At 52.8% G+C, this 24,880-nt stretch overlaps 1 protein-coding gene across 1 annotated transcript; it reads left to right on the top strand.

The window, feature by feature from the left end:
* The first annotated feature begins 12,689 nt into the window (after window positions 1–12,689).
* Window positions 12,690–24,329, top strand: CD40 (CD40 molecule). Its single transcript, XM_079979920.1, has 9 exons — window positions 12,690–12,778; window positions 13,737–13,821; window positions 16,226–16,351; window positions 17,537–17,683; window positions 18,165–18,258; window positions 19,319–19,380; window positions 22,033–22,164; window positions 22,831–22,856; window positions 22,986–24,329. The coding sequence occupies exons 1-9, from the start codon at window positions 12,719–12,721 to the stop codon at window positions 23,130–23,132; spliced, it is 879 nt and encodes a 292-aa protein (XP_079836046.1). The 5' UTR covers window positions 12,690–12,718; the 3' UTR covers window positions 23,133–24,329.
* The last annotated feature ends 551 nt before the right edge of the window (window positions 24,330–24,880 follow it).

Below are 24,880 nucleotides of genomic sequence, written 5' to 3'. Positions count from 1 at the left end.
GAGGAGGTGCACCAAGTACAGCAGCGCACTCAAGCAGCCCACATACCACAGCTGCCTCGACGAGAAGGAGGGAACTGCGCAAGCTGCGGGGAAAGTCATGAGAGGAGGACCTGCCGTTTCCGCAACGCAGAGTGCAGGCAGTGCAGAAAATTGGGACACATCGCCCGGGTGTGTCGAGCTCGGCCCACCCAACGCCAGGCATCAGATGACCAATCCAAGAGCCCCAGGTCCCGGGGCCCAACGCACCAAGGCAACTCGACGGAGCTCACGGACTTCCAGGTATACCAGTTGCCCCACCTCAACGTAGAGAAAATTTATGTAGAGGTACAGATAGAGGGGGCCCCGTGCCACATGGAGCTTGACATGGGTTCAACTCTATCCATAATCTCGGCAAGGACCTTAAGGAAACTGTGTCCTACTGGGGGTCCCAAACTCGGGCCGGCCCCATTCACCCTCCGGGACTTCCAGAAACGTAAGGTCCCCACAATGGGGGTGGGGACCTTCAGGGTGCAATACCGAGGGCGGACGCGGCAACTGGATTTGCTTGTGGTCAAGGGCCCCTACATTAGCTTACTGGGATTGGCATGGTTTAGAACACTGGGGCTAGCCGTCACCGGGGTGAACCACACTACCTTACAAGTGGACGTGGACGCCATATGCAAGGAATTTCCAGGGGTTTTCGATGGGAAATTGGGACAGTATATGGGCCCCCCATTGCTCTACAGGTTGACCCCGCAGTACGGCCGGTCAGGCTCAAGGCCCGCCGGGTCCCGTTCGCTCTGAAACCCCGTATACACGAGGAATTGGACCGGCTCGTGGAGCAAGGAGTGCTGGAGCCGGTGCCTAACGCTGGGACACCCCGATCGTCACACCCGTCAAGCCCAATGGTTCGGTCTGCATCTGCACAGACTACAAATGTACCATAAACAAGGCCCTCACGGCCCACGCATACCCAGTGCCAGTGGTCAGCCATGTCCTCCGTTAACAGTTATTACAAAATTGCTTTTTGCGGTATCTGGTTTTGAAACTCAGCTCTGGATATGCCTTTTTCCGTGGAAAAGCAACATCCAAAGGAAACGAAGGCATGCTTTCCCCCGAAGAACCTCAGGCCAGGCCTCCTTCCTCCAGGCCAGGGGGGAAATGGGGTCCCCCCCCCCCCGGCACTCCGTTGTCTGGTGTGGGGCAGTCCGAGGTTCCTTGGAGGGCTGCATCTATCAGTGCTCAGCCCAGCTCACTCCGCTCAAAAGAGGCAGCTGGAAATCCCTGCCTGGGGCTGGGTCCCTGCTCGCTTCCTGTCTCTGCCTGATGCTCTGGTTTCCCTTCCTCACAGGCTTCTCAGGGCAAATCCAGAGCTGCGTCACCCAAGCCCTGCGGCTTCTGTGGGAAAAGGCCATGGGGAGTGCTCAGGCCCCTCCTGCAAGGGAAGAACAGCCAGGCCCTTCGCAGTGGCGTAGCAGAGTTAGGTGGTACCCGGGGCGGGAAATTTCTTGCCCCCCCCCATTGAAATTATTAAAAGAAGGAAAAATAAAATACTTACAGTTGCAATTGTTGTTTTCTGGTTTACAGTGGTACCTCTGGATGCGAACGGGATCCGTTCCGGAGCCCCGTTCGCATCCAGAAGCAAACGCAACCCGCATCCATGCGTCTGAACGTGTGCAGGTCGCGATTCACCGCTTCTGCGCATGCACATGACGTTTTGAGCGTCTGCGCATGTGCGAGCGGCGAAACCTGGAAGTAACGTGCTCCGTTACTTCCGGGTCGTCGCAGCACGCAACCCGAAAATACTTATCCCGAAGCTACTTCAACCCGAGGTATGACCGTATTTACTTAACATTGTGAGCATAACCACTTACCGTAAATCCTGCTTTTCACGATGAGAATTTCTTATGAATGGAATTTTTTTTGCTTAATTTCGCTAGTTTGCAGCCTGCTGTTGATGTGGACTGAAGGTAGCTGAGGTGCTGTGTGAGTACAACTGCAAAAAACAAGCACCAGTACAGATATGCACCCACTCTTAAAGAGCTTACCCAGAATACAAGAAAAGCCAGTGGTGGAGGAAGGGGGTGGGGGATGCAGGCCACCCTGGGTGTCATCACTGAGGGGGGGGACAATGACAAAAAAATAGGGTTGTTGTTTTTTTTTTTAAAAAAAACCTAATTGGGCTCACAAAACACCCGGGGCGGCTCGCACCCACCGCACCCCCTTCCTACACCTCTGCCCTCAGATGTCTTCAGATAGTTGCTTATTTCCTTGACATCTGGTGGAAGAGCGTTCCACAGGGCGGGCGCTACCACCGAGAAGGCCCTTTACCTGGTTCCCTGTAAGCTCACTTCTGGCAGGGAGGGAACCACCAGAAGGCCCTCGGAGATGGACCCCGGTGTCCGGGCTGAACGATGGAGGTGGAGATGCTCCTTCATGTATACTGGTCTGTTCACAGGGCAGTGCTGGATTAAACCCTGTGGAGGCCCCTTGGCAGTCAAAATCTGGGTGGGGCCTCGTGTGCACGCTGGAATAACATTGAAATAAGAAAGCTTGATTGTCGTTTGCTTTCAAGATCAAATCAATATTATTTCCATCCATTGTCGCGGGACCCCAAAAAAGTGTGGGGCCGATAGGCCAGTGCCTACTCTGCCTATTTGGTAATCCGGCCCCTTTGGCTGCAGGAGAGAGAAGAAATGGAAGTTGAGGGCCACCTCCTGATGCGCTGTAGCCGTTCACCACAATGAAATGGAAGGCTCAGCAATTGTCAGGCACTTTCTTTTTCTTTTTAAAAATTTTTAAAATAAACTTTATTAAACAAGAAAATACGTTAAAATACACACAAAACAAGCATACAATACAAACATTCTATAAGAAAAAAAGAAAAGAAAATAACATAGTTGCATATAGAGTGAAAATCAGTGAAAGAAAAGAAACTTCCGACTAAACCCATTGTACTATTTTGCCTTCAAGAATTTTTACACTGTTTCCTATTGATATTTTTCCTTATCTTAGTTTAAACTTTTTCTAATACTTCCTTCTATCACAAGACTCATTCGATATCTGCCAGGAAACATTTATTATCACAGTACCCTTTGAGATATTCCTTAATTATAATCCACTCCTTATTAACATCTTGTGTTGAGTTTCCTCTCACTGTCCCAGTTCTCCTTGCTAGCTGTAAATACTCTATTAATTTAGCTTGCCATTCGATCTTTGAAGGGATGGTATCGCTTTTCCAATTTCTTGCTACTGGAATCCTTGCTGCGGTTGTTAATTGTCAGGGAGTTTCGGATGCTCAGCAGCCCTGTGTGCTTACAACAACCCTGTAAAGTAGGTCAGTGCAATGCCCTCCCCAAATTGCAGCTGAATCCCTCGCGGATTGGCATCCAACCTCTGCTTAAAGGCCTCCAAGGAAGGAGAGTCCACCACTGTCCCAGAGAGTCTGACCTTCAGAAAGGTCTTCCTAATGTTTAGTCCCAATCTCCTCCCCTCCCCCTCACCTCTGGAGCAGCAGAAAACAGGCTTGCTCCCTCTGGCAGCCCTCAGATATTGGAAGATGGCTCTCCGCTCTCCTCTCTCCTCTCAGTCTCCTCTTCTCCAGGCTAAACATACCCAGCTGCCTCAGCCATTCCTCATCAGGCATGATTTCCAGCTGCCTCAACCGTTCCTCATCAGGCTTGGTTTCCAGCTGCCTCAACCGTTCCTCATCAGGCTTGGTTTCCAACTGCCTCAACCGTTCCTCATCAGGCTTGGTTTCCAGCTGCCTCAACCGTTCCTCATCAGGCTTGGTTTCCAGCTGCCTCAACCGTTCCTCATCAGGCTTGGTTTCCAGCTGCCTCAACCGTTCCTCATCAGGCTTGGTTTCCAGCTGCCTCAACCGTTCCTCATCAGGCATGATTTCCAGCTGCCTCAGCCGTTCCTCATCAGGCTTGGTTTCCAGCTGCCTCAACCGTTCCTCATCAGGCATGATTTCCAACTGCCTCAACCGTTCCTCATCAGGCTTGGTTTCCAACTGCCTCAACTGTTCCTCATCAGGCATGATTTCCAACTGCCTCAACTGTTCCTCATCAGGCTTGGTTTCCAACTGCCTCAACCGTTCCTCATCAGGCATGATTTCCAACTGCCTCAACTGTTCCTCATCAGGCTTGGTTTCCAGCTGCCTCAACCGTTCCTCATCTGGCATGATTTCCAACTGCCTCAACCGTTCCTCATCAGGCTTGGTTTCCAGCTGCCTCAACCGTTCCTCATCAGGCATGATTTCCAACTGCCTCAACCGTTCCTCATCAGGCTTGGTTTCCAACTGCCTCAACTGTTCCTCATCAGGCTTGGTTTCCAACTGCCTCAACCGTTCCTCATCAGGCTTGGTTTCCAGCTGCTTCAGCCGTTCCTCATCAGGCTTGGTTTCCAACTGCCTCAACCGTTCCTCATCAGGCTTGGTTTCCAGCTGCCTCAACCGTTCCTCATCAGGCATGATTTCCAACTGCCTCAACCGTTCCTCATCAGGCTTGGTTTCCAACTGCCTCAACTGTTCCTCATCAGGCTTGGTTTCCAACTGCCTCAACTGTTCCTCATCAGGCTTGGTTTCCAGCTGCTTCAGCCGTTCCTCATCAGGCTTGGTTTCCAACTGCCTCAACTGTTCCTCATCAGGCTTGGTTTCCAGCTGCCTCAGCCGTTCCTCATCTGGCATGATTTCCAACTGCCTCAACTGTTCCTCATCAGGCTTGGTTTCCAACTGCCTCAACTGTTCCTCATCAGGCTGGTTTCCAGCTGCCTCAACCGTTCCTCATCAGGCATGATTTCCAACTGCCTCAACCGTTCCTCATCAGGCTTGGTTTCCAGCTGCTTCAGCCGTTCCTCATCAGGCTTGGTTTCCAACTGCCTCAACCGTTCCTCATCAGGCTTGGTTTCCAACTGCCTCAACTGTTCCTCATCAGGCTTGGTTTCCAGCTGCCTCAACTGTTCCTCATCAGGCTTGGTTTCCAGCTGCCTCAACCGTTCCTCATCAGGCTTGGTTTCCAGCTGCCTCAACTGTTCCTCATCAGGCTTGGTTTCCAGCTGCCTCAACCGTTCCTCATCAGGCATGATTTCCAACAGCCTCAACTGTTCCTCATCAGGCTTGGTTTCCAGCTGCCTCAACCGTTCCTCATCAGGCTTGGTTTCCAGCTGCCTCAACCGTTCCTCATCGGGCTTGGTTTCCAGCTGCTTCAGCCGTTCCTCATCAGGCTTGGTTTCCAACTGCCTCAACTGTTCCTCATCAGGCTTGGTTTCCAGCTGCCTCAACCGTTCCTCATCAGGCATGATTTCCAACAGCCTCAACTGTTCCTCATCAGGCTTGGTTTCCAACTGCCTCAACTGTTCCTCATCAGGCTTGGTTTCCAGCTGCCTCAACCGTTTCTCATCAGGCATGATTTCCAACTGCCTCAACCGTTCCTCAACAGGCTTGGTTTCCAGCTGCCTCAACCGTTCCTCATCAGGCTTGGTTTCCAGACCTTTCATCATCCTGGTTGCCCTCTTCTGCTCACCTTCCAGCTGCTCATTCTCCTTCTTCAACTAGCCTGCACTGACTGGCAGCAGCTCTCCAGGGTTTTGGATGGGGGGGGACATTCCCAGCCCCCTCCCTCTGGAGATGCCGCCCAGGACAGAAGACCTGCATGCGGAGCAGATGGCCCAATCCTGCGCTCTGGAGACCCCCTAGCCTCCCTGGGAGGATGTGGGGCTGGTCTCCCTTTGGAAATGGGGCTGCAGGAAGAAGGATGTGAAATGAAGATGCAGACTTCCGGGTTAGCGCCATCGACTAATGGTGGATTCCCTCCGAGTTCCGGAGGGAATCGGCTCTGCAGGATCGGGTCTTGTGCGCGACGACGACGCGGGGACCCTTAAAAATCACAGGCGCGGATGCCTGTGAGCGTGGTGACTCGGCGGGCACCATTTGCGCCCCCCCAAGCTGCGAAGGAGCCTTTTTAAAGGCTCCAGAACGGGGACGGGGTGCGGTGCGGTGCTGTGAGTAGACTGCTCCTTCTGCGGAGTGAAGCCGCAAGCCATTGTCGGAGAGCGCTGACTTTTTCCTTGGAACAATTGGATTTTAAAGTAACAACCCGTGAGTAGTACGGAAATTGGAATTTAAAGAAAATTTTGCTGAATCAGGAACGAGCGGGGAAGGGTTAAAAAGGAAGTCCGCCCCCCCCCTTTGTAAATAACCTAAAGCAAAGGACCCGCTATCTAAGGTCGAGAGAATCTTTTCTTTCTTTTTTTCTAAAAGACTTTAACTTTCACGGTTTGACATTATAAGAAACTTTACTGGAGGATAAAAGATTAACTTTGGGAGCTGAAGTTTCACCCCCCGGACCCGGGAGCGTCCCGCGAGAGAGCCTGTAGATGAAGTATTGAAGAGTTTGACAGCTGTCAAGTTAGCTGTCAGAAGGAAAAAGAGAACTTTGTTTCTGTTGCTTCTGCTGGTAATATCTGTTACAATTTGTTGAAAATAAGGAAGGGCTGATACAAACTAACTTGATTTTTGGATTTGAGCTGAAAGGAACATTAAGGAACCAAAATCCCCCTAGAGGGGGTTTAGGGACACTACAAGAATGGCTGGAGGAGGGAAAGTCCAGGCTGAATTGGAAAGAGCATTTGTTCTCTTGGGAAAGTTACAAGGCCAAATAGATGTTTTGGCTATAAACGTCACAACTCTGGACTTAACAGTAAATAACATTGTTGAATCTGATAAGGATTTGAAGCAGGAAGCCTACTCAATTGGACAAATAGAGAAACTTGAGAGTCATGAGAATATGAAGAAGGAGACATATGTTGCCCCTGAAGAAAAGGAAGGAGGAGCTGTAATTTTGCAGATGTTAAAGGAGAGTTGCAACTTGTGGCCTGACATGATGGCAACAAAGGGGAAAAAAAACCTGATGTGGAAAGTCTGGCCTGAATTGGAGAGCGGAAAACTGAGAGATCTCCTTATGTGGAGATCTGAAGACCGAAGGATTATAAATTTGACTAAGGTGGAGGTTGGAGCTTTGGGGACATTTGGACTTGAAAGGAGCATGAAACAAGATTTGGAGTAGCCCATAGGCTTTACTTTTAAGTATGGAGGTCTGGCTGGAAGAAACATGGATCCTGTTGGGCTGGAGCCTCTCCGAGATTTGGGGTTTAACATTAAGGACTATCCAAAAGACCGGCAGAGAGGAATTGAAAGAGATTTAAGAGCCTTGGATGTGAGATCTCCAGGCTAAACAGTATATTGAGACTGATGGACACTTGTTGGGGACTGAAACCGGGAAAGGAGAGGGTGGAGTTTGGGAATCCAAAGGGTATATGATTATAACTTGCTCTGTTTTTATTTTGTTCTGCTATCTGTATGGAAATTGGGAAAGTCGTGGAAGGGAAATTTTGGACGACTTTAGGAAAAATGTTTAAGAATGAGTAACGATGTATAAGTATTGATGTTTAAGTTTGGATAAGTTAAAATTGGTTTTTAAAATGGTTTAAATTAAATGAAAATAAGGTTTGCAGAAATAAATTGAGGAAATGGAAGAGGAGGAAAAGTGAAATAACAACATGTTAAAATAAATTATTAAGTTAAAGTTGAGAAATAAGTAATAAGGATTTGCTGAGTTAATAATTTAAATTGGAATACAAGAAGGGGAGGTGTGAGGAGGTCTGAGAAACAAGTCAAATGAAAATAAGTAACTGAAATTTTATGTGTTTTTTATTGTTTTTTAAGTTTTGGATTTTTGTATTTTTGTTATTTCTTGTCTATTTTTGTTATTGTGTGGTTTTTTGAAAATGCCAATAAATATTCATTAAAAAAAAAAAAAAAGAAATGAAGATGCAGCCCAGCTGCAGGCAGAACAGCAGGTGCCTCTGAGTTCTGAAGGAGGAGCATCATCTCTTGGGAGGAGCCAGGTTAGGGTGAGGGGGTTGCCACGGTGACAAGGACCTGCCCTCCTTTGTGACATCACTTGCTTCTCCCTTAAAAGCCACCAACTGACTTGCAGGTGGCCATTGTAGGTTAGTAGTGAGGAGAGAGAAGGAGAGAGGAGTTGGTGGTGGTTGGCAGATTAGGAGAGGCGTTTACAGTAGTTGATTATTTTCTCAGTTTCTTATACAGTGGCACCTCGGGTTACATACACTTCAGGTTACAGACTCTGCTAACCCAGAAATAATACCTCGGGTTAAGAACTTTGCTTCAGGATGAGAACAGAAATCGTGCTCCGCCAGCGCGGCGGCAGCAGGAGGCCCCCATTAGTTAAAGTGGTGCTTCAGGTTAAGAACAGTTTCAGGTTAAGAACAGACCTCCAGAACAAATTAAGTACTTAACCCGAGGTACCACTGTATTGATTTTGATTTGATTTATTACTTTTATTTTATTTTATTTTATTTATTTTCATTTGATTTATTATTTTACTTTTTTATTTTAACACTTTTATTTTACTTTTTATTTTATTTTTGTGTTCTTTATTTTCATATTTTTTATTTTACATTTTTATTTTGTGCACATTTTGTATATATTTTGTGAATTGACAAGTAGTTATGGGTAAGTGTAGGGTTAGGGCGGGGGTTAGGGTTAGGGTTAGGGCTTGGGGTGAGAGTTAGGCTTGGGTGGGCATTTTAGATAGTTAGCTAGTTCAGAGAGAAGGGTGGGAAATTTTTGTGAGCAAAATGTGAAGACTGTAAGTAGCATTCCTTTGCTTTCTCTTGGTCTCCTGGGGGTGGGGGGTGAGTCCTGGGGTCCCCTGCACAGCCTTGGCTCTCTGGAAATTGACCCGGCCAGTCTTCTCCAGAGAGCTCAGCTCCTCCACACGCTTCCCCTGCCTTCCCCTTTTCTCTCCCCTCTCATCATTTACATTTTCTAGGACATTCCTAGCCCACTTTCCTCCCAGGAGCTCCAGGTGGCCCTCATGGTTCTCCTGGCCGCCAATTGTTCTCTTCACAGCAGCCCTGCCAAGTAGGCTAGGCTGGCCCAAGGTCCACCAGGGGGCTCCTTGGCTGAGTGGGGATTCGAACCCGGCTCTCCCAGGTCCTCCTAGTCCAGCCCTCCAACCACTACACCTCTGCCTGGCTCCATTTTGCATCTCTCCAGCTGCCCTATGACCTAGGCCTTCTCCCCCTTCCTGGGGGTCTCTCTGGCTCCAAGGAAGACTCCAGCGCCTTCCTCATGTTCTGCTCCTCTTCTGGGACCCCTTGAGGCTTGGAGGACCCTCCTAGGGGTCTCCTCCCTCTCCAGGAAGGGCAGGGCTGTCCTAAGAAGACGAGGCAGAGCAGCCCTTTAACAGCTGGCAATGCTTCTCTTTCCTTTGGGCTGGAGCTCTTGAACCCAGAGCACTTGGGGCCTCCTTTCTCCCTCTGCCAGCCCTTTGTGCTCTGGGCTGCCTCTTTCCAGCTCTAGTGATGCCCATTCAGGTCAGTGAACTGCAGAGAGACGGAAGGAATTGGGCCAGACTGTCCTCCTCACACACAAACACCCCCCAAGAATTGGGGCTGTTGGCTTCTGGGTCGCTCTCTCCGCTCATCTCTTCTAGGAACAGGTGCTTAAGGCACTTGTTCAGACGCTGCAACAGGGTGGCCCCCCAGCAAGGCCCGGAGCAGCCCGTGGCGCCAGGTGAGCAAGTGGCCCTCCTTTTTGGGACAGAGGGAGGCAGGAATGGGCATGGGGGCAGCTAGTCAAAAGATGCAAAGAGCCAGACAGCTGGATCCGACCCAAGGTCCATCTAGGCCAGCATCTGGAAACCCACACATCCCCAGTGGCCAACCCGTTTTGTCGAGTCCAATGGAGGAAAGAGGGGGCTGGGGGGCCGTTGTCAGCGGGAGGGGCACCTTCCCTGGGAAGCCAAGTTCTGGGGGGAGGAGGCTGGGATTGGCCCCCAAGGCCTGGAGTGTCCCTCACCTGTAGTAGGACTTAGAATCCAGGAGAAAACTCTTGGAATAGCCTTGCCAGGGGCTCAGGGATGAACTCACCTCTTCCCATGTCTTTCCCTTTCCAGTTCTGCTGAGGTTCCACATCCCTGCCCCAGGGGTGAGTACTGGAGAAAACAAGAGCAGGGAGTGGACCCCTCAGACCTGCCCCCCACTGTCCGGGCTCTTTGCCCCCCACTCTGCACTCTCAGATGGAACCGACAGCCTGACCTTTGCATTTCAGCTGCTGGAGGAAGATCAGTTGTTCCTCCTGGAGGTCATCCAGAACTGCCAGGCAGCTTGGCTCAGGGGGCTCTGAACCCTGAAGCGCTCCAAGTCCCTTACCTTGGGGAAAAAATATTTTATTTTAAAAACACATATTTTTGCCATTTTGTCACCCCCTTCAGTGATGACACCCGGGGCGACCCACACCCAGCACCCCCCTTCCTACACCTCTGGCCCTTTGGCTGTAGGACTTTCCAGGGGTTGGGACCGTCAGCCCTCCTAAGCCAAGTGGCCAGTCGTGCCCCCCAATGGTCGGGGTTTTGCGGGCAGGAGCCCTTTGAATACCAGAAGTCGAGGTTTGCTCTTACGAAGTGGATTTTTGTGCCCTAACAAAACAAAACCATTTTTTAAAAGGTTTGGAAACTTCTGAGGAAATGCAACAGAAAGTGTGGGATGAACATATGACTGTGAAAACATCCCGCGAGCAAATCAGGAAGAATGTGAGATGATGATGATGATGTTTGCATTTATATCCCAGCTTTTCCTCCAAGGAACTCAAGGTGGCAGCCGTGCCTCTCCCTCTCCTGTTTTAATCCCTTCAATAAGCCAGCCAGGGAGGCTGCTGTGCTGAGAGGCAGCGACTGGCTCCCCAGGTCTTCGTGATGCCCAAATGTGGGGATTTGAACCCTGGTCCAATGACAAACCTAGACAGCATCTTAAAAAGGAGAGACATCACCTTGCCAACAAAGGTCCATATAGTCAAAGCTCTGGTTTTCCCAGTCGTGATGTATGGAAGTGAGAGATGGACCATAAAGAAGGCTGATCGCCGAAGAACTGATGCTGGAGGAGACTCTTGAGAGTCCCATGGACTGCAAGAAGATCAAACGTATCCATTCTGAAGGAAATCAGCCCTGAGTGCTCCCTGGAAGGACAGATCCTGAAGCTGAGGCTCCAAGACTTTGGCCACCTCAGGAGAAGAGAAGACTCCCTGGAAAAGACCCTGATGTTGGGAAAGATCAAAATCAGGTTGCATGATCAACAAGCAGGTTGTCTGGAGGGGGCGCATGAAGCCCCCTCCTCCAAGGCAAGGCACTACCTGACATTCAGAAGACATCTTAAGGCAGCCCTGTTCAGGGAAGTTTTTAACGTGTGATATTTTACTGTATTTTTGGTTTTTATGGAAGCCGCCCAGAGTGGCTGCGGAGGCCCAGCCAGATGGGCGGGGTATAAATAATAAATAATAAATTATTATTATTATTATTATTATTATTATTATTATTATTATTTATTATAAGGCCTGTCCAGAGCCCTTTGGATCCCCTTCACTCTCAGAGCACATTCAGTAGGTCAAGTGCAAGAGAGAATATGCTACCTGATTCCCCCCCCCCCCATGTACAAGAAGGTGTGTCCTTATCTGAAGCAAATCACTGCAGGTGCTTCCCATACGCCATCCCCAGGTATAGAGTCATGCCCCTTTTTTGGACCCCCCCTCCCCGCAATATTCTGCAAGGTCTGGTCCCATGAACAAAAGTCTCCCTGATGACCTCAATGATCTTGCAGATCTAGAAACAGCCAGGGCAGTTCCCTCTCCCCAGGCCAATGGCTCATCTTGTCCAGAATCCTGTTCTTGCTGTGGCCAAGCAGATATAAGAAGGATTCAAGCGCAATAGCAGTATCCGCCCCTCCTGTGGCTTCCAGCAACTGGTCTTTAGAGGCATTGCTGTCACATGGACCAATGGTACCAAATAGCATGGGAAACAGCCCTACTAGAAAAATTTACCAATAAACTGAAACTGGGACAAATAGAAGAAGACACCTTCACCCTGGTATGGCTCCCCTTTATCACCCTATTTATCTACTTGCACTTTGACGTGCTTTCGAACTGCTAGGTTGGCAGGAGCAGGGACGAGCAAGGGGAGCTCACCCCACTGCAGGGGTTCGAACTGCCGACCTTCTGATCGGCAAGTCCTAGGCTCTGTGGTTTAACCCACAGGGCCACCCACATCCCTTGAGACTCCTTAGGGTAGTGATAAAATGGGATATCAAATCCAAACTACTACTACTCTTCTCCTTCTCCTCCTCCTCCTCCTCCCGCATCTATCTCTGCAACCGCAGCAGGCGCTGCAAACTCTCCAGGGGCTTGACTGGCCCCGCAAAGGCGCCCTCCTCCTTTGTCTTCCGAGACAGACGGATGCCAACCTGGGGCGGGGGTTCCCAGGGGTCCTATAGTCCAGCCCGCTTGCAACGCAGGCGCCTCAGCTGCAGCATCCCGACAGCTTCGTGGGCATCATTTGGGCGCCGCTGCGAACGGTCCCTAAGCGCGGCGCAAGGGGCGCCCCGATGTTCCGGGGGGGGGCTGGAAGCTGCCGGGACCGACCACCGCCGAGCCGCCCCTCCTCGGACCCGGGCGAGGAGTCCCGCGCCTCCGCCGCTCCGCTTCTCCTGGCAGGGAGATTCCGGGCGGGCTCGGCCGGGGCGGTCGTCGTGGCCGCGGGGGCGCCGCCTCGGAGGGGCTCCGCCTCGCCGGATTGGCTGGCTGAGGACGCCCCCTCGGCCTCCGTCGCCGCCCCACGGCCCGGCCTTATAAAGGGGGCGCCGCCCGCCGGCCAGAGCAGAGATGCGCTCGCGCCTGGTCCCCTGGACGGCGGTGTGGGGCGGCTGCGCCTTCCTGGCATTGGTGAGTGGCGCTTTCGCTTTCGATTCGGGAGGGCGCCGCGCCCACCCTGCGCTCCCTCCCAGCTAGAGACCCCCGGGCGAGGGGCGGGCAAGCGGGAGCCCATCCCGGGAAAGCCCCCCCGCGCCGGTCCAGGTCCAGTTCCTCTTTCGGCGCCTGGGAATCCCCTTCGTCGCGGAGCTGCTGCCTCGCCCTTTTCCGGGGGGGGGGTCCTCACTCTAGTTGTGACTTGATCGATTTACCAAAGCGACCCCCAACCTAGAGGCTTTGCCGGTCTCACCAAGCTAGATCCCCAAAGTAAACCGGCGCGCCCTCCGGGGCCCCTCTCGCCCCTCTGGCCACTGGGGGGGGGCGAGGGCGGATCTGGACTTCACGGCCCTCTTCTTCTCCCGGATGGCATTCCTGCATCGCAGGGGGTTGGACTAGATGGGCTTTGGGGGTCCCTTCCGACTGTGCCATTCCCGAACTTGACGGCCCCTTCGGACGGAGCAGTGCCAAGCCGCGTCTTTGGGGGACGGGGGGGTCTCCTTCCGTTCGGGGAGGCGGAACCGCTGCCCGCCCCCCAAGCGCGCCGCTCTGGGGACCCGAGAGAGAGAGAGAGAGAAAGAGCGACCCTGCCCCGGGAAAAGGGAGCCCCGGTGGCTCAGCCCCCCGGCAGGTTCCCTTTGGCTCCCCGGCAGCTTGGAGCGGGGGCGGGCTGCCCCCTTGTGGGTCTGTCTGGGCGACTGGAAACCGGACCCCAAAGTATGGGCTGAGCGGCGGCCGGATCCCGCATCTCTCGGGGGCGCAGAGGTTTGCAAGGCGAGCGGCGCCCAGATGCGCTTTTACGAGCGCTTTGCTCCTCGCGCCGGAGAGAGAGCCTTGGGTGCCGCTTGGATTGTGGCTTTGGGGGAGCCGGGGCTGGGGGGGGGGTGAGGATGATGAAGATGGGGCTGTGACTAACCCTCCTCCTGCGGTGCAGTGCCTGGCGTTGGAGCTGCGGAGCCCGAGCTGCTCCGCCACCGAGTACCAGGAAGGGGGACGGTGCTGCCCAAAATGTGGCCCAGGTAATAAGCTGCGCGGACGCGACTCTTGCTTTTCCTCTTGGGGCTCCTCCGAGCCCCCACCCTGCCCTAGAGCCCCGGGGGGCTGGGGGGGGGCTTCTCGCGGGAGGCGGGCAAAGGGACGATGTCAACAGCACGCTTTCTTTATCAAGTGACATGCCGCTTATGTGCTTTGTAAGGGCTTTGAAGCGGTTTGCGCTGATGAAATCAACGGGGAAAGCCGTACTGTAATTAAAGTACACAATCGTGATTCTTTCACGGCATTAAAAACCCCTTAATTAAAAGACACAGCTAAATCAGCCAATTAAAAGCCTTTCCAATTAAAGCAGTTCAAAAACAGTTGATACAGTTAAGATTAGATTGAGCGGAGGGGAATGTTTATACCTATTTATTGCGTTTCTGTCCCTGTTTTCTTCAAGGGGATCTGCTTGGTTCCCCCCCCCCCCACGAACTCTGTCTCATTTAATCCCCAGAACAGCCCTGTGAGGTAGGCTAGGCTGAGAGGCAGGGATTTGAATCCTCATCTCCCAGGTCCAGTGCTCTAACCACTGTGCCACACTCTCTTGAATACAGATGACTCTCTGAAAAGTTAGAGTTGCATCGATAGCCCACCTGGGCAGATTCCCCCCCCCCCCTAGCACTTTTCCTCACAACCTTTGAGCCAGTTGGGGATCACAGAATAGGAAGGGACCCCAAAGGCCATGTAGTCCAACCCGACAATGTCTCTGGAAATAAAACTGCCCCAGTCCAAAATCTCCCCCACCCCGGCCCCCCTCCTCCTGTCTCTCCAGCAACACACCTGGGCCACTCAGGACGAGAGGGATGTGGGGACCCCTTTGGGCTGCTTGGGCCAGATCATTTGGGGCAGGGTTGTCCAACTGCCAGTCATACTATGTCACTATGACGTCATAATTTACAGGTGGGTTGTCCTGCCCACCTGTCCAAACTCCTTGCGGAGCTGGAGGAAACCCCAGGAAGAATCCTAAGGAGCTTGAGGAGGCATACATGCCCCCCCCCGTTAATCCCCACAACAACCCTGTGAGGCAGATTAGGCTGAGAGAGGGGGGCGGTGACCCCCCCCAAGGCCACCCATTGAGTTTCATGGCTGAGCGGAGATTTGAACCCTGGACCCTTCCCAGGTCTTAGCCCAGCACTCTAACCACTGAGCCACACTGCCTCTTAAGATGCAGCAGTAAAAGGGGGGGCAAAGAGGGAGAGAAAGAAGCTTCGCTTGCCCCTTCATTCTCTCCCCTCAACTGCTGTGTCCGCTGGGGGGGGGGGGCGTGGGAAGGACGGCCAAGCCATCCTGGGCTGCCCCTTTCAACCTCTGAGGACCGAAAGGATGAGGGCAGCTCTGGGAGGGAGGAGCGGGTGCCATGGGATGGAAATGGGGAGGAGCCCTCAGGACCCCCTTCTCCCCTGGAAAGCCCATGCTTCTCAGTCTGATGCCATCTCTAGGGCTGCTCAGGATTTCTCCACCCTAGGAAGAGCCTGTTGCTGGATCCGGCCAAAGGCCCGCCTAGTCCAGCCTCCTGCTCTCCCTGTGGCCGACCAGGTGTCCAGAGTGGGCAAAACACAGGCGGGATTCAACACAATAGCAACTCTCCCATCCTGTGGTTTCCAGCAACTGGGATTTCATTTTCATTTTCACTTTTAATTTGTATATCCCCTTCCTATATTACTCTACACGAAGCAGTTTCCAGCCTCAAAATATACAACACACACCTACAGTGATGGCCAAACTTGGGCCTCCAGCTGTTTTGGGACTACAACTCCTATCATCCCTGACACCACTGGTCCTGTTAGCTAGGGATGATGGGAGTTGTAGTCCCAAACAGCTGGAGGCCCAAGTTTGGCCATAATAAACTAATCCAATACAAACAGTCATTGTCAAACATAACTTTGAAATGGAAAGACATATGAAATAAAGTAATATTCAATAATTATTAGAATATGATAGTACACAATAAAATTAACACTCAGAAGCTCAGCAAATGATAACAGAAATTCACTCTTAATAATTACAATAACTACTTACTAAATGATGATCAATGAAAATAGCTACAATTTATGGTGCATAAAATGCCACAATATATACAAAATAATGTGAAAGGATGGAATTGAGAAACAAAGACACACAACTTCTAACACTACTTTTTCCTGTGGGAGGGAGTTCCATAGGCCAACTGCCCCTCTCCTGCATCCTGAATCTCCAGGGAGGTGGACTTTCCAAAGTGTTTCCCCATGCCAAAGAGATGTTGCTCTGCTGCTGAGCCCTGGCCCCTTCCCACCCACCCACCCCAGTCCATGCCAGTCTCCGCTGGAATCGCATCTGCCCCCCTCGCAGGCATGGCCCTTTCCCCGCCCGAGGTGCCAGCGCTCACCGGGTCTCCTCGTGTGTTTGCAGGCACCAAGGTGCAGGCGCTCTGCTCCGAGAGCTCAGAGACGCAGTGTGTAGCCTGCGAGGCTCAACACTTCCAGGCCGGCTGGACCAAGGAGAAGCACTGCGCCCCACAGGCCTATTGCGACGAGAGTAAGTGGGGATCCTCTGTGTGTGTCTCCTTCTCCCTTCACTCTGGCCATGTGCTGCCTTCAGAGGCGGCTCTGAGCAGCCCACTAACATATCACGGAGCTAGAAATAAGCCCATATATGGCAACCCACGAGCCCCTTTGGTTTCAGATGGGTATCCGAGTCTACAAAGCCCAGGGCACAATTTTTCATGGCCCTCCAGGGCCACATTAGGCATGTGGGTGGCGCTGTGGGTTAAACCACAGAGCCTAGGGCTTGCCGATCAGAAGGTCAGCAGATTGAATCCCTGCAACGGGGTGAGCTCCCGTTGCTCAGTCCCTGCTCCTGCCAACCTAGCAGTTTGAAAGCATGTCAAAGTGCAAGTAGATCAATAGGTACCGCTCCGGCGGGAAGGTAAACGGCATTTCCGTGCGCTGCTCTGGTTTGCCAGAAGTGGCTTAGTCCTGCTGGCCACATGACCCGGAAGCTGTACGCTGGCTCCCTCGGCCAGTAAATCGAGATGAGTGCTGCAACCCCAGAGTCGGCCATGACTGGACCTAAAGGTCAGGGTTCCCTTTACCTTTACGGCCTCATTGGCCGGAGGCGTAGAGCAAAATATGCATCAGGAGGCTTCGTTTGGTCAGAATCGAGTCTATACTTCCAGAGTTAATAATAGACTCATAGAATCTATAGGAGCTGGAAGGGACCCCAAGGGTCATCAAGCCCAACCCCCTGCATTGCAGGGATCACAATTAAGTATCCATGACAGATGGCTATCCGACCTCTGCTTAAAAACTTCCAAGGAAGGAGAGCCCACCCACCACTTCCCCAAGGAGACTGTTCCGCTCTTGAAACTTTCCGACGGCCAGAAAGTTCCTCCTGATGTTGAGTCAGAATCTCCTTCCTTGTAACTTGAAGCCATGGGTTCGAGTCCTACCCCTCTGGAGCGGCAGAAAAGAAGCTTGCTTCATCTTCCATGGGGCAGCCCTTGAGATATGAGAAGGTGGCTCTCAGGTCTCCTCTCAGCCTCCTCTTTCCCAGGCTATACACACCCAGGTGCTTCAACCGCTCCTCCTCCAAGGCCTTGATCTCCACCCTCCTCTCTCTCTTCCCTGCTGACTGCGCATCTGCTTGGCTGCTGGACTCAGATGGCACATGGGGCCGATTCAGCTCCAAGGCTCTTCTTCTTCTTCTCTCCCCCTCCTCCAGATGCCGGTTTCCTTGTGTACACAGAAGGGGACGCCACGCGGAACGTCGTCTGCCGCTGTCGGATCGGCACCCACTGCTCCAGCCGGGAGTGCCTGACCTGCAGGGTGAACCGAGAGTGCCCAGCGGGCGAAGGCGTCCAGCGCCAAGGTGAGCCAGAAGGAGGAGGAACACGAGGGGCTGCTGGGCTGGGCTCCCTACATCGTATGGTGAAATTACTCACTCTGCACATGCTCACATCTCAGGGAAGAATCGGGCTCATCCTTTCTATGAACAGATGCAGAGCAAAGCCCCACATCCTCTCCCGTGGTATCCTATGGGTCCCATAGATGTTTTGTTGCAATTCCAGCATTTCCTGGGGTTGGACTCGATGACCTTGGGGGGTCCCTTCCACCTCTGCAATTCCAGACTGGGGATTGTGGGGTGTGCGGAAGTCGGCTGGACTTTCCCTTCCGGTGGGATTTCTCCCCACACCCAGACAGCCCTGGAGGGGCATTGCTGCAGGAGCTGCATGGACCCCCCCAGGCCCCGCATCCTGCAGATATGAGGGCTGCTGGAGCCTGTGGCCCCAGCCCCATGCAGGATGCCTCAGGGCCCTGGCGTGTGACGCTGCCTCTTGTGTTCCTTCCAGCCACCCACCTGAATGACACAGTCTGCATGGCATGCCCTCCTGGCTCCTTCTCCAACATCTCTTCTGCCAGCGCTCGATGCCAACCCTGGAGCAGGTGAGATGAGCGGGACAGGACGGGGGGGGGGGCGGTCGAACTGGAGCCGGTTGGAGTATGGATGGCGGCTAACAGATTGAGGTTGAATCCGTGGAGATTGGATGGATTGATGGTGGCTAACAGATTGAGCGGCCGCGGAGACCACATAACACCGGTCCTGAGAGATCTGCATTGTCTCCCAGGACGTTTCTGAGCACAATTCAAAGTCATAGAATCATAGAATCATAGAGTTGGAAGAGACCACAAGGGCCATCGAGTCCAACCCCCTGCCAAGCAGGAAACACCATCAGAGCACTCCTGACATATGACATATGACAAAGTGTTGGTGCTGACCTTGAAAGCCCTAAACGGCCTCGGTCCAGTAGACCTGAAGGAGCGTCTCCACCCCCATCGTTCTACCCGGACACTGAGGTCCAGCTCCGAGGGCCTTTTGGCAGTTCCCTCATTGCGAGAAGTGAGGTTACAGGGAACCAGGCAGAGGGCCTTCTCAGTGGTGGTGCCCGCCCTTTGGAATGCCCTCCCTTCAGATGTGAAGGAAATAAGCAGCTATCTTCTCTTAAAAGACATCTGAAGGCAGCCCTGTTTAAGGAAGTTTTTAATATTTAATGCTGTATTGTTTTTAACACTCGACTGGGAGCCGCCCAGAGTGGCTGGGGAAACTCAGCGAGATGGGTGGGATATAAATAATAAAGTATTATTATTATTATTATTAATTACGCTGGCACATTGCAGTTGGGCAGGAGACGCTGGCAGACTCTGCGTGACGGGGTCTTGCTGGGAAAGGAAGTTGCCTGCATGGCTAACCGTGCAATTCATGCAAATGTGTGCAGCTGAGCCCAGGTGCCAGTTTAAGAAAAGCAGCTCTGCGTGTGGGGTGGTGGTGGGGATTTGGAGTCAAGCTGCTTATCTGCATCTCTGGGGGGGGGGCCTCATGTGCCGCTGCTTCTCTCTTCCAAACCGAAACGGGGGCTTGCGCACACTTGCGCGCCTGTCAGGGCTTCGCTTGTGAAATGCTCATGTGGTGCAAACCCTTCTTAAGAGTCTGCCTCTGTCTCCGCAGCTGCGAGGATGGAAAGATGGTGCGACTGGCAAACGGGACCCACAGTTCGGATGTGGTTTGCGGTGAGTGAGCTCCCAGCCAGAGGGGTGGGCTTGGGAGGGGCTGCCAGAAGGGCTGGTGCCTTGGGCATGTGGCTTTCTCTTCAGCTTGGAAGGTACCGTGTCCAGGTCTGGATGTGGGCAAACTGAATGGGTCTGGAAACCAAGCCTGATGAGGAACGGTTGAAGGAGCTGAGTATAGGTAGATAAACTTTATTCGCATTAGCCAACAGCCATGGCAACATAAAACAAGCAATATATACAAATAAGGCAAAGGTAAAGGGACCCCTGACCATTAGGTCCAGTCATGACCGACTCTGGGGTTGCGGCGCTCATCTCGTTTTGTTGGCCGAGGGAGCCGGCGTACAGCTTCCGGGTCATGTGGCCAGCATGACTAAGCCACTTCTGGCAAATGAGAGCAGCGCACGGAAATGCCATTTACCTTCCCGCCGGAGCGGTACCTATTTATCTACTTGCACTTTGACATGGTTTTGAACTGCTAGGTTGGCAGGAGCAGGGACTGAGCAATGGGAGCTCACCCCGTCGCGGGGATTCGAACCGCCAACCTTCTGATCAGGAAGTCCTAGGCTCTGTGGTTTAACCCACAGCGCCACCCACGTCCCTATATATATATACTCTCTCTCTCTCTCTCTCTCTCTCTCTCTCTCTCTCTATATATATATATATATATACACACACACACACACACACACATACATATACATATACATATACATATACATACACACACACACAAATAGCAATGGGTAAAAAGGGCAATCAAATGACCAAGATTGTCATTCAGATAGTGGCCCTTAATCTCATTGCACCCTCGATAAACCTAGCACCCTTTGCTGTTGTCTGATCATTTTGATCTGATAAAATAAAGAACCATGTGTCCTCAGATGGGCGGCCTGGGATGTTAAGTATGGAGCTGGGTATGTTCAGCCTGGAAAAGAAGAGACTCGGAGGAGGTGTGAGAGCCATCGTCAAATATCTCCAGGGCTGCCACATGGAAGAGGGAGCAGGCTTGTTTTCTCCTGTGACTTCAAATTCCAAGAAAGGAGATTCCAGCTGAACATCAGGCAGAACTTTCTGCTAACAAGAGTGCTTGGAGAGTGGGGTGGTCTCCCCTGAGATGTGGTGGGCTCTCCTTCCTTAGAGGTTTTTGAGCAGAGGTTGAAGGGCCGCCTGCCAAGGATTCTTCAGCTGCCATTCCTGTAATGCAGGGGGTTGGGCTGGATGACCCTTTGGGTCCCTTCCAACTCTATGAAGGGAGATCTTACTGGGGAAATACCTTCTCCCTTTGTCCGCTGTGACATTGGCGGCGGGGGGGGGGGCAGGAACACTCTTGCCTGGCTTCCAGTTCTTATCCAGAATGGCCTGGAGGTGGCAGGAGAGGACTGCTAGCAGGGCCTGCTCCGCGCAGCCCCCTCAGAGGGAATGAAGAAGCTGTGTCTGGCTCTTCTTGTGTTCTGAGCCTGTACTGAGGAAGGAGGCCCAAAAAATTACCCCAGTGAAGCTGTCAGATGGAGCTGTTTGGAGCAGGGGCTGCAGCAGATCTGGAGGGGGGAGGGTGGGCTTCATCCTGCTCAATTGCTGCTGAGCATCAAAGAGGCTGGACCAAGATGCTTCTTCCTATGCTTTCATTGGCTCTTACGGTGTTTGTTTACTGCATTCATATCCCCCCTTCCAATTAAATCCCTGTGAGGTAGGTTAGGCTGAGAGGCAGGGACTGGTCCCCCCCCCCAGGCCACTCAGTGAGCTTCCAGGCCAAGTGTGAGGATTTGCAGCCTGGTCTCCCAGGTCCTGGTCTGATGCTCTAACCACTGCTCCACACTCTCCTTATCCTTTCTTCCATTTCTGTTCTTTCCTCCCAAAGGGGCCCAGGGGCCAGTCCAGCCTACCTCACAGGGTTGTTGTCAGAATTCAGTGGGGAGAGGGAGACCCACGCACATCCCCCTTGAAAGGTGGCCTACAGGTGTAATAAAGAAATAAACAAAAACAAGAGACCTGCCCACACGGTCCGGCTGCCTCAACTGAGACGGATCCCGTGAGCCAGGATTCGCTGGTGCTTCAGGGATCTCCCAGTGAGCCTGGGGCATTAAGTGGGGCAGGATCCGCCACTCCCAGGGCTTCGCAAATCTCCCACCGCAGGCTGCGCAGTGGCCTCCCATTAAAAACGCAACGCTGATCCGGACCAGCCGCTTTATTTTTAACTCCGCAGCGTTCTAAAAATAAGGTGTTTTTCCTTTGAGAAAAAAGCCACCCTTCACAATAACTCTTTAAATGGCTGCCTTTAAGAAACCTTTAGCGAAAGCTAAATTTGTTTTGGTTTAACTCTGCTTGACGCCTTGCTGATCGCCCAGCACCTAATTGTCTTCCTTCGCTGTCGGGCACAAAGAGGAGGTCAATGCAGAAGACGCAGAAGTATTTAAGGGCTGTTTGTTCCATGGCTGCTGAAGACATCCAAGCTGGGGGCAGCGAGGGGGGGAGTGGAGGGGGAAGAGGGGTTGGTCCCAGAGGATTCCTGCGCTGGGGAGGGGAATTGCAGGGGGTTGGTCTAGATGGCCCTCGGGGTCCCTTCCAACCCTGTGATTCTGCCCACAGGGGTGTGCCCTGGTTGCCCTGGCGGTGAGGGGTTTCATGTGGCTCTTTTCCTGCCCTCTCCCACAGGTGTCCTGCCCACACAGCCCCCCCAGGAAAAAGCCAGGAGGACCCATGTGCTGCTGGTAGTTCCCCTGGTGGCCATCCTTGGGCTGCTGGCGGGGGCCCTGTTCCTCCTCCGCCGCCATCGGAGGCGCCAGGGTGAGTCGCTGGACGGGGGGCTGGTGCTTGGGAGGGGGTGCTGAAGGGGGGGGGAGTCCCTGGTGCCAGGGCTGGATTGAGGTTGGATGCGGCCCTCAGCTCCTGAAGTTAATGGGGCCCTTTCTATGTCCAGCTCTCCTTTGTCCACAACAAATTATCACTGTTTTTTTGCGTTGAATAGATGCTATATGGTAATTTATGGACCTCATAGGTATCTCAAGCCATTTGCACATCACAAAGTATGTGTTGCATCAAAGTAATTGTTGAACTGAAATACAGTGAGGAACCCGTGATATTTGAGGGAGCAGGCTAGCAGGCGGGGCCCATGACTTACATCATAGTTACATCAACTGTTAAGAACAGTTTCAGGTTAAGAACGGACCTCCAGAACGAATTACGTTCGTAGCTAGAGGTCCCACTGTAGAATAAGACCTACATACAGCAACAGTGTTTTGTTTTGTTTTGCCTGCCTCTCAGGGCCCCCTAACAGTGGGATCCTGTAATAGAAAGAGGGGTGCTTTCCTTTCCCACTCTTTGGGGTGAGCTCCCTTCTCCCAGGTGCCTGTCGCTGCCCTTCCCCTGAGGGTTGTAGTGTGCCCCCCCCCAAAAAAAACCAGCCAGGGGCCTCCCTATCCAGCCTTGACTGTTTCCCTTTCTCCTGCCTAGATCTCTGGAAGCCTCCCCTGAATCAGGTGAGTGAGCAAAAGGGCCTTTGGGGAGGGGGCTTCTGCTGCTGTTGGCAGCAGGCGGGAGGCCCTGGTCCCGGATGCTGCTGCATGTCCCTGCTGAACCTGCCCCCCTCCCTGCCTCTCTCTTCGCAGCCAGAGGCCCACATGGTCCCCGAGAGGCCACAACCTGAGGAGATAGAGGACCTTGCCTTGCCCTCCCAGGAGACGCTGTTTGGGGGCCAGCCTGTGGCCCAGGAAGATGGCAAGGAGAGCCGCCTCGCCGAGCAGGAGCAGACCTGAGCCCCCTGCCTCCGTCGTCTCTGCCCCCCACCGCCGGCTGGCTCTGGATGCTTCCCTCCTCCTGCTTTGTCCTGGACCCCCCTCAAAATCAGGGTGGGCGGGGCTTGCCCCGGTGGGGGTGGAGAGGGCCTGCCTGCCAGAAAGTGGGAGGGGTGAGGTGGCATTGCAGGGGGTTGGACTAGATGACCCTCGGGGTGCCCCCTTCCAGCTGTGATTCCAGGGCAGTAAAGGCACCTTCTGCCCTTGGTCTGCAGACCTAGTGGGGAGCAAAAGGACACCTTGGAGCTGAACCTCTAACCATCGAGGGGCTTCTGTGCAGCAGTTAAATAAACTCCTGGGTTGGGGGGAAAGCTGTGTGTTTGCCGCCAGCCAGGAATTATTCCTCATTCCCCAAGAGTTGCCCCCTTTTCTCCTGTTCAGCTGTGGAAGGGACTCTCCTTCCTTGGAAGTTGTTCAGCAGAGGTTGGGTGGCCGTCTGCCAGGGGTGCTTCCTGCATTGCCAGGGGTTTGGACTGGGTGACCTTTGGGGGTCCCTCCCAGAGAGGCTGGCAAAGACAGCCGCTTCAATGGGCTTTGCCCTCTCTTAGGTGGGGGAGCGACCTGAGCCTTGCAGAGTGCCTTCTCCAGCAGCGGTGGGCAGGGGAAGGGAAGCAGCCCCAAAGATACGGGGTGTGGGGTGCATTGGGTTCACAGCCCTCTGCCTCTCTGGGTGCTTCTGGAGCCACGCTCTGGGCTGGTTGTCCTGGGCAGCAAAGGTGTCACTTTAAACAGAGAGTGTCAATTCATGGTTTTTATAGGAACCATTTTTTATAAACCATTTTTAATAGGACTGTGTTGCAGGTGTTTGCTGTTCTCTTCCGGCCACAGAGAGTTGGGGATAATAACTTGTTTGTACAATTCCTCCATCTTCTCTTCCCTGCAAAAAAACATTTTATTGTTTTCACTTATATAAATCAGAAGCAACAATCCATATTCCGCCAGCCCACCCCAATTTCTGTATCTGCCATGTCGGTCTTCGTGGGTCGAGCCGCCTGCATCCTTCAAGGGAAGGAATGCCTTTCTTGATTCATTCATGTTTTTATACTGCATTTTATGCTGCTTCTACAATTAAGTGTTTTATATTTGTTGTTAGCTGCCCTGAGCCCAGTTTTCTGAACCCTGAAGGGCAGGGTATAAATAAAAATGTATTTATTATTATTTACTTTCTTTCATCCCGGAAATTGAATGTGTCTTTTGAGCACACACACACCTGACTTGCCTTGTGTGGGGGTCTTCAGTTTGGGGTCTGTGGCAGAATCTCTGCTGCACCCCCAGTAACATCTTCTCCTGCCTGGGGGTGGGGGGTGGGCGAAGCTAGAGGCTGTGGGTTCCTGCCTGGTCAAGAGAGCCATGCCAGGAGAGGCCAAAGGGTGACCCAGATGCCTCTTCAGAGAATCAGAGAATTGGAAGAAGTGACCCCAAGGGACATCTAGCCCAGCCCGCTGCAAGCCCACTAACAGGGCATCAGTGCTGCAGCGTAGGTTGCCAGTGCCTGGGGCAAGGCAAATGTGCTTGGCACTGCCTGCTGATAGGCTGGAATGAAGGGGCAATAGGTTGGCGACCTACTCGAGTGGCACCCCACGAGCGTTGAGCAGGATGGGGGATTGGTTGGGAGTATCTTTCTAAAGCCCTGCAGAGGGCACCCTGGCAACCGGCCATCACCCTAATCTGCTCTGTGGTCTGCCTATGTGAAGATTGGGATATTTTCT

The sequence above is a fragment of the Podarcis cretensis genome (genome assembly GCF_951804945.1).
Source record: "Podarcis cretensis genome assembly, chromosome: 6".
NCBI classification, from domain to species: domain Eukaryota; kingdom Metazoa; phylum Chordata; class Lepidosauria; order Squamata; family Lacertidae; genus Podarcis; species Podarcis cretensis.
The sequence above is the reverse complement of the archived record's forward strand: the minus strand, read 5'-3'. Positions and strand labels throughout refer to the sequence as shown.

Bases quoted from the DNA above. Each gene is read 5' to 3' on its own strand.
- CD40 (XM_079979920.1), top strand. From the start codon at position 12,719: ATGCGCTCGCGCCTGGTCCCCTGGACGGCGGTGTGGGGCGGCTGCGCC. The intron at 17,684-18,164 runs GTGAGCCAGAAG...TGTTCCTTCCAG, and splicing joins CGAAGGCGTCCAGCGCCAAG to CCACCCACCTGAATGACACA. The intron at 22,857-22,985 runs GTGAGTGAGCAA...CTCTCTTCGCAG, and splicing joins GGAAGCCTCCCCTGAATCAG to CCAGAGGCCCACATGGTCCC.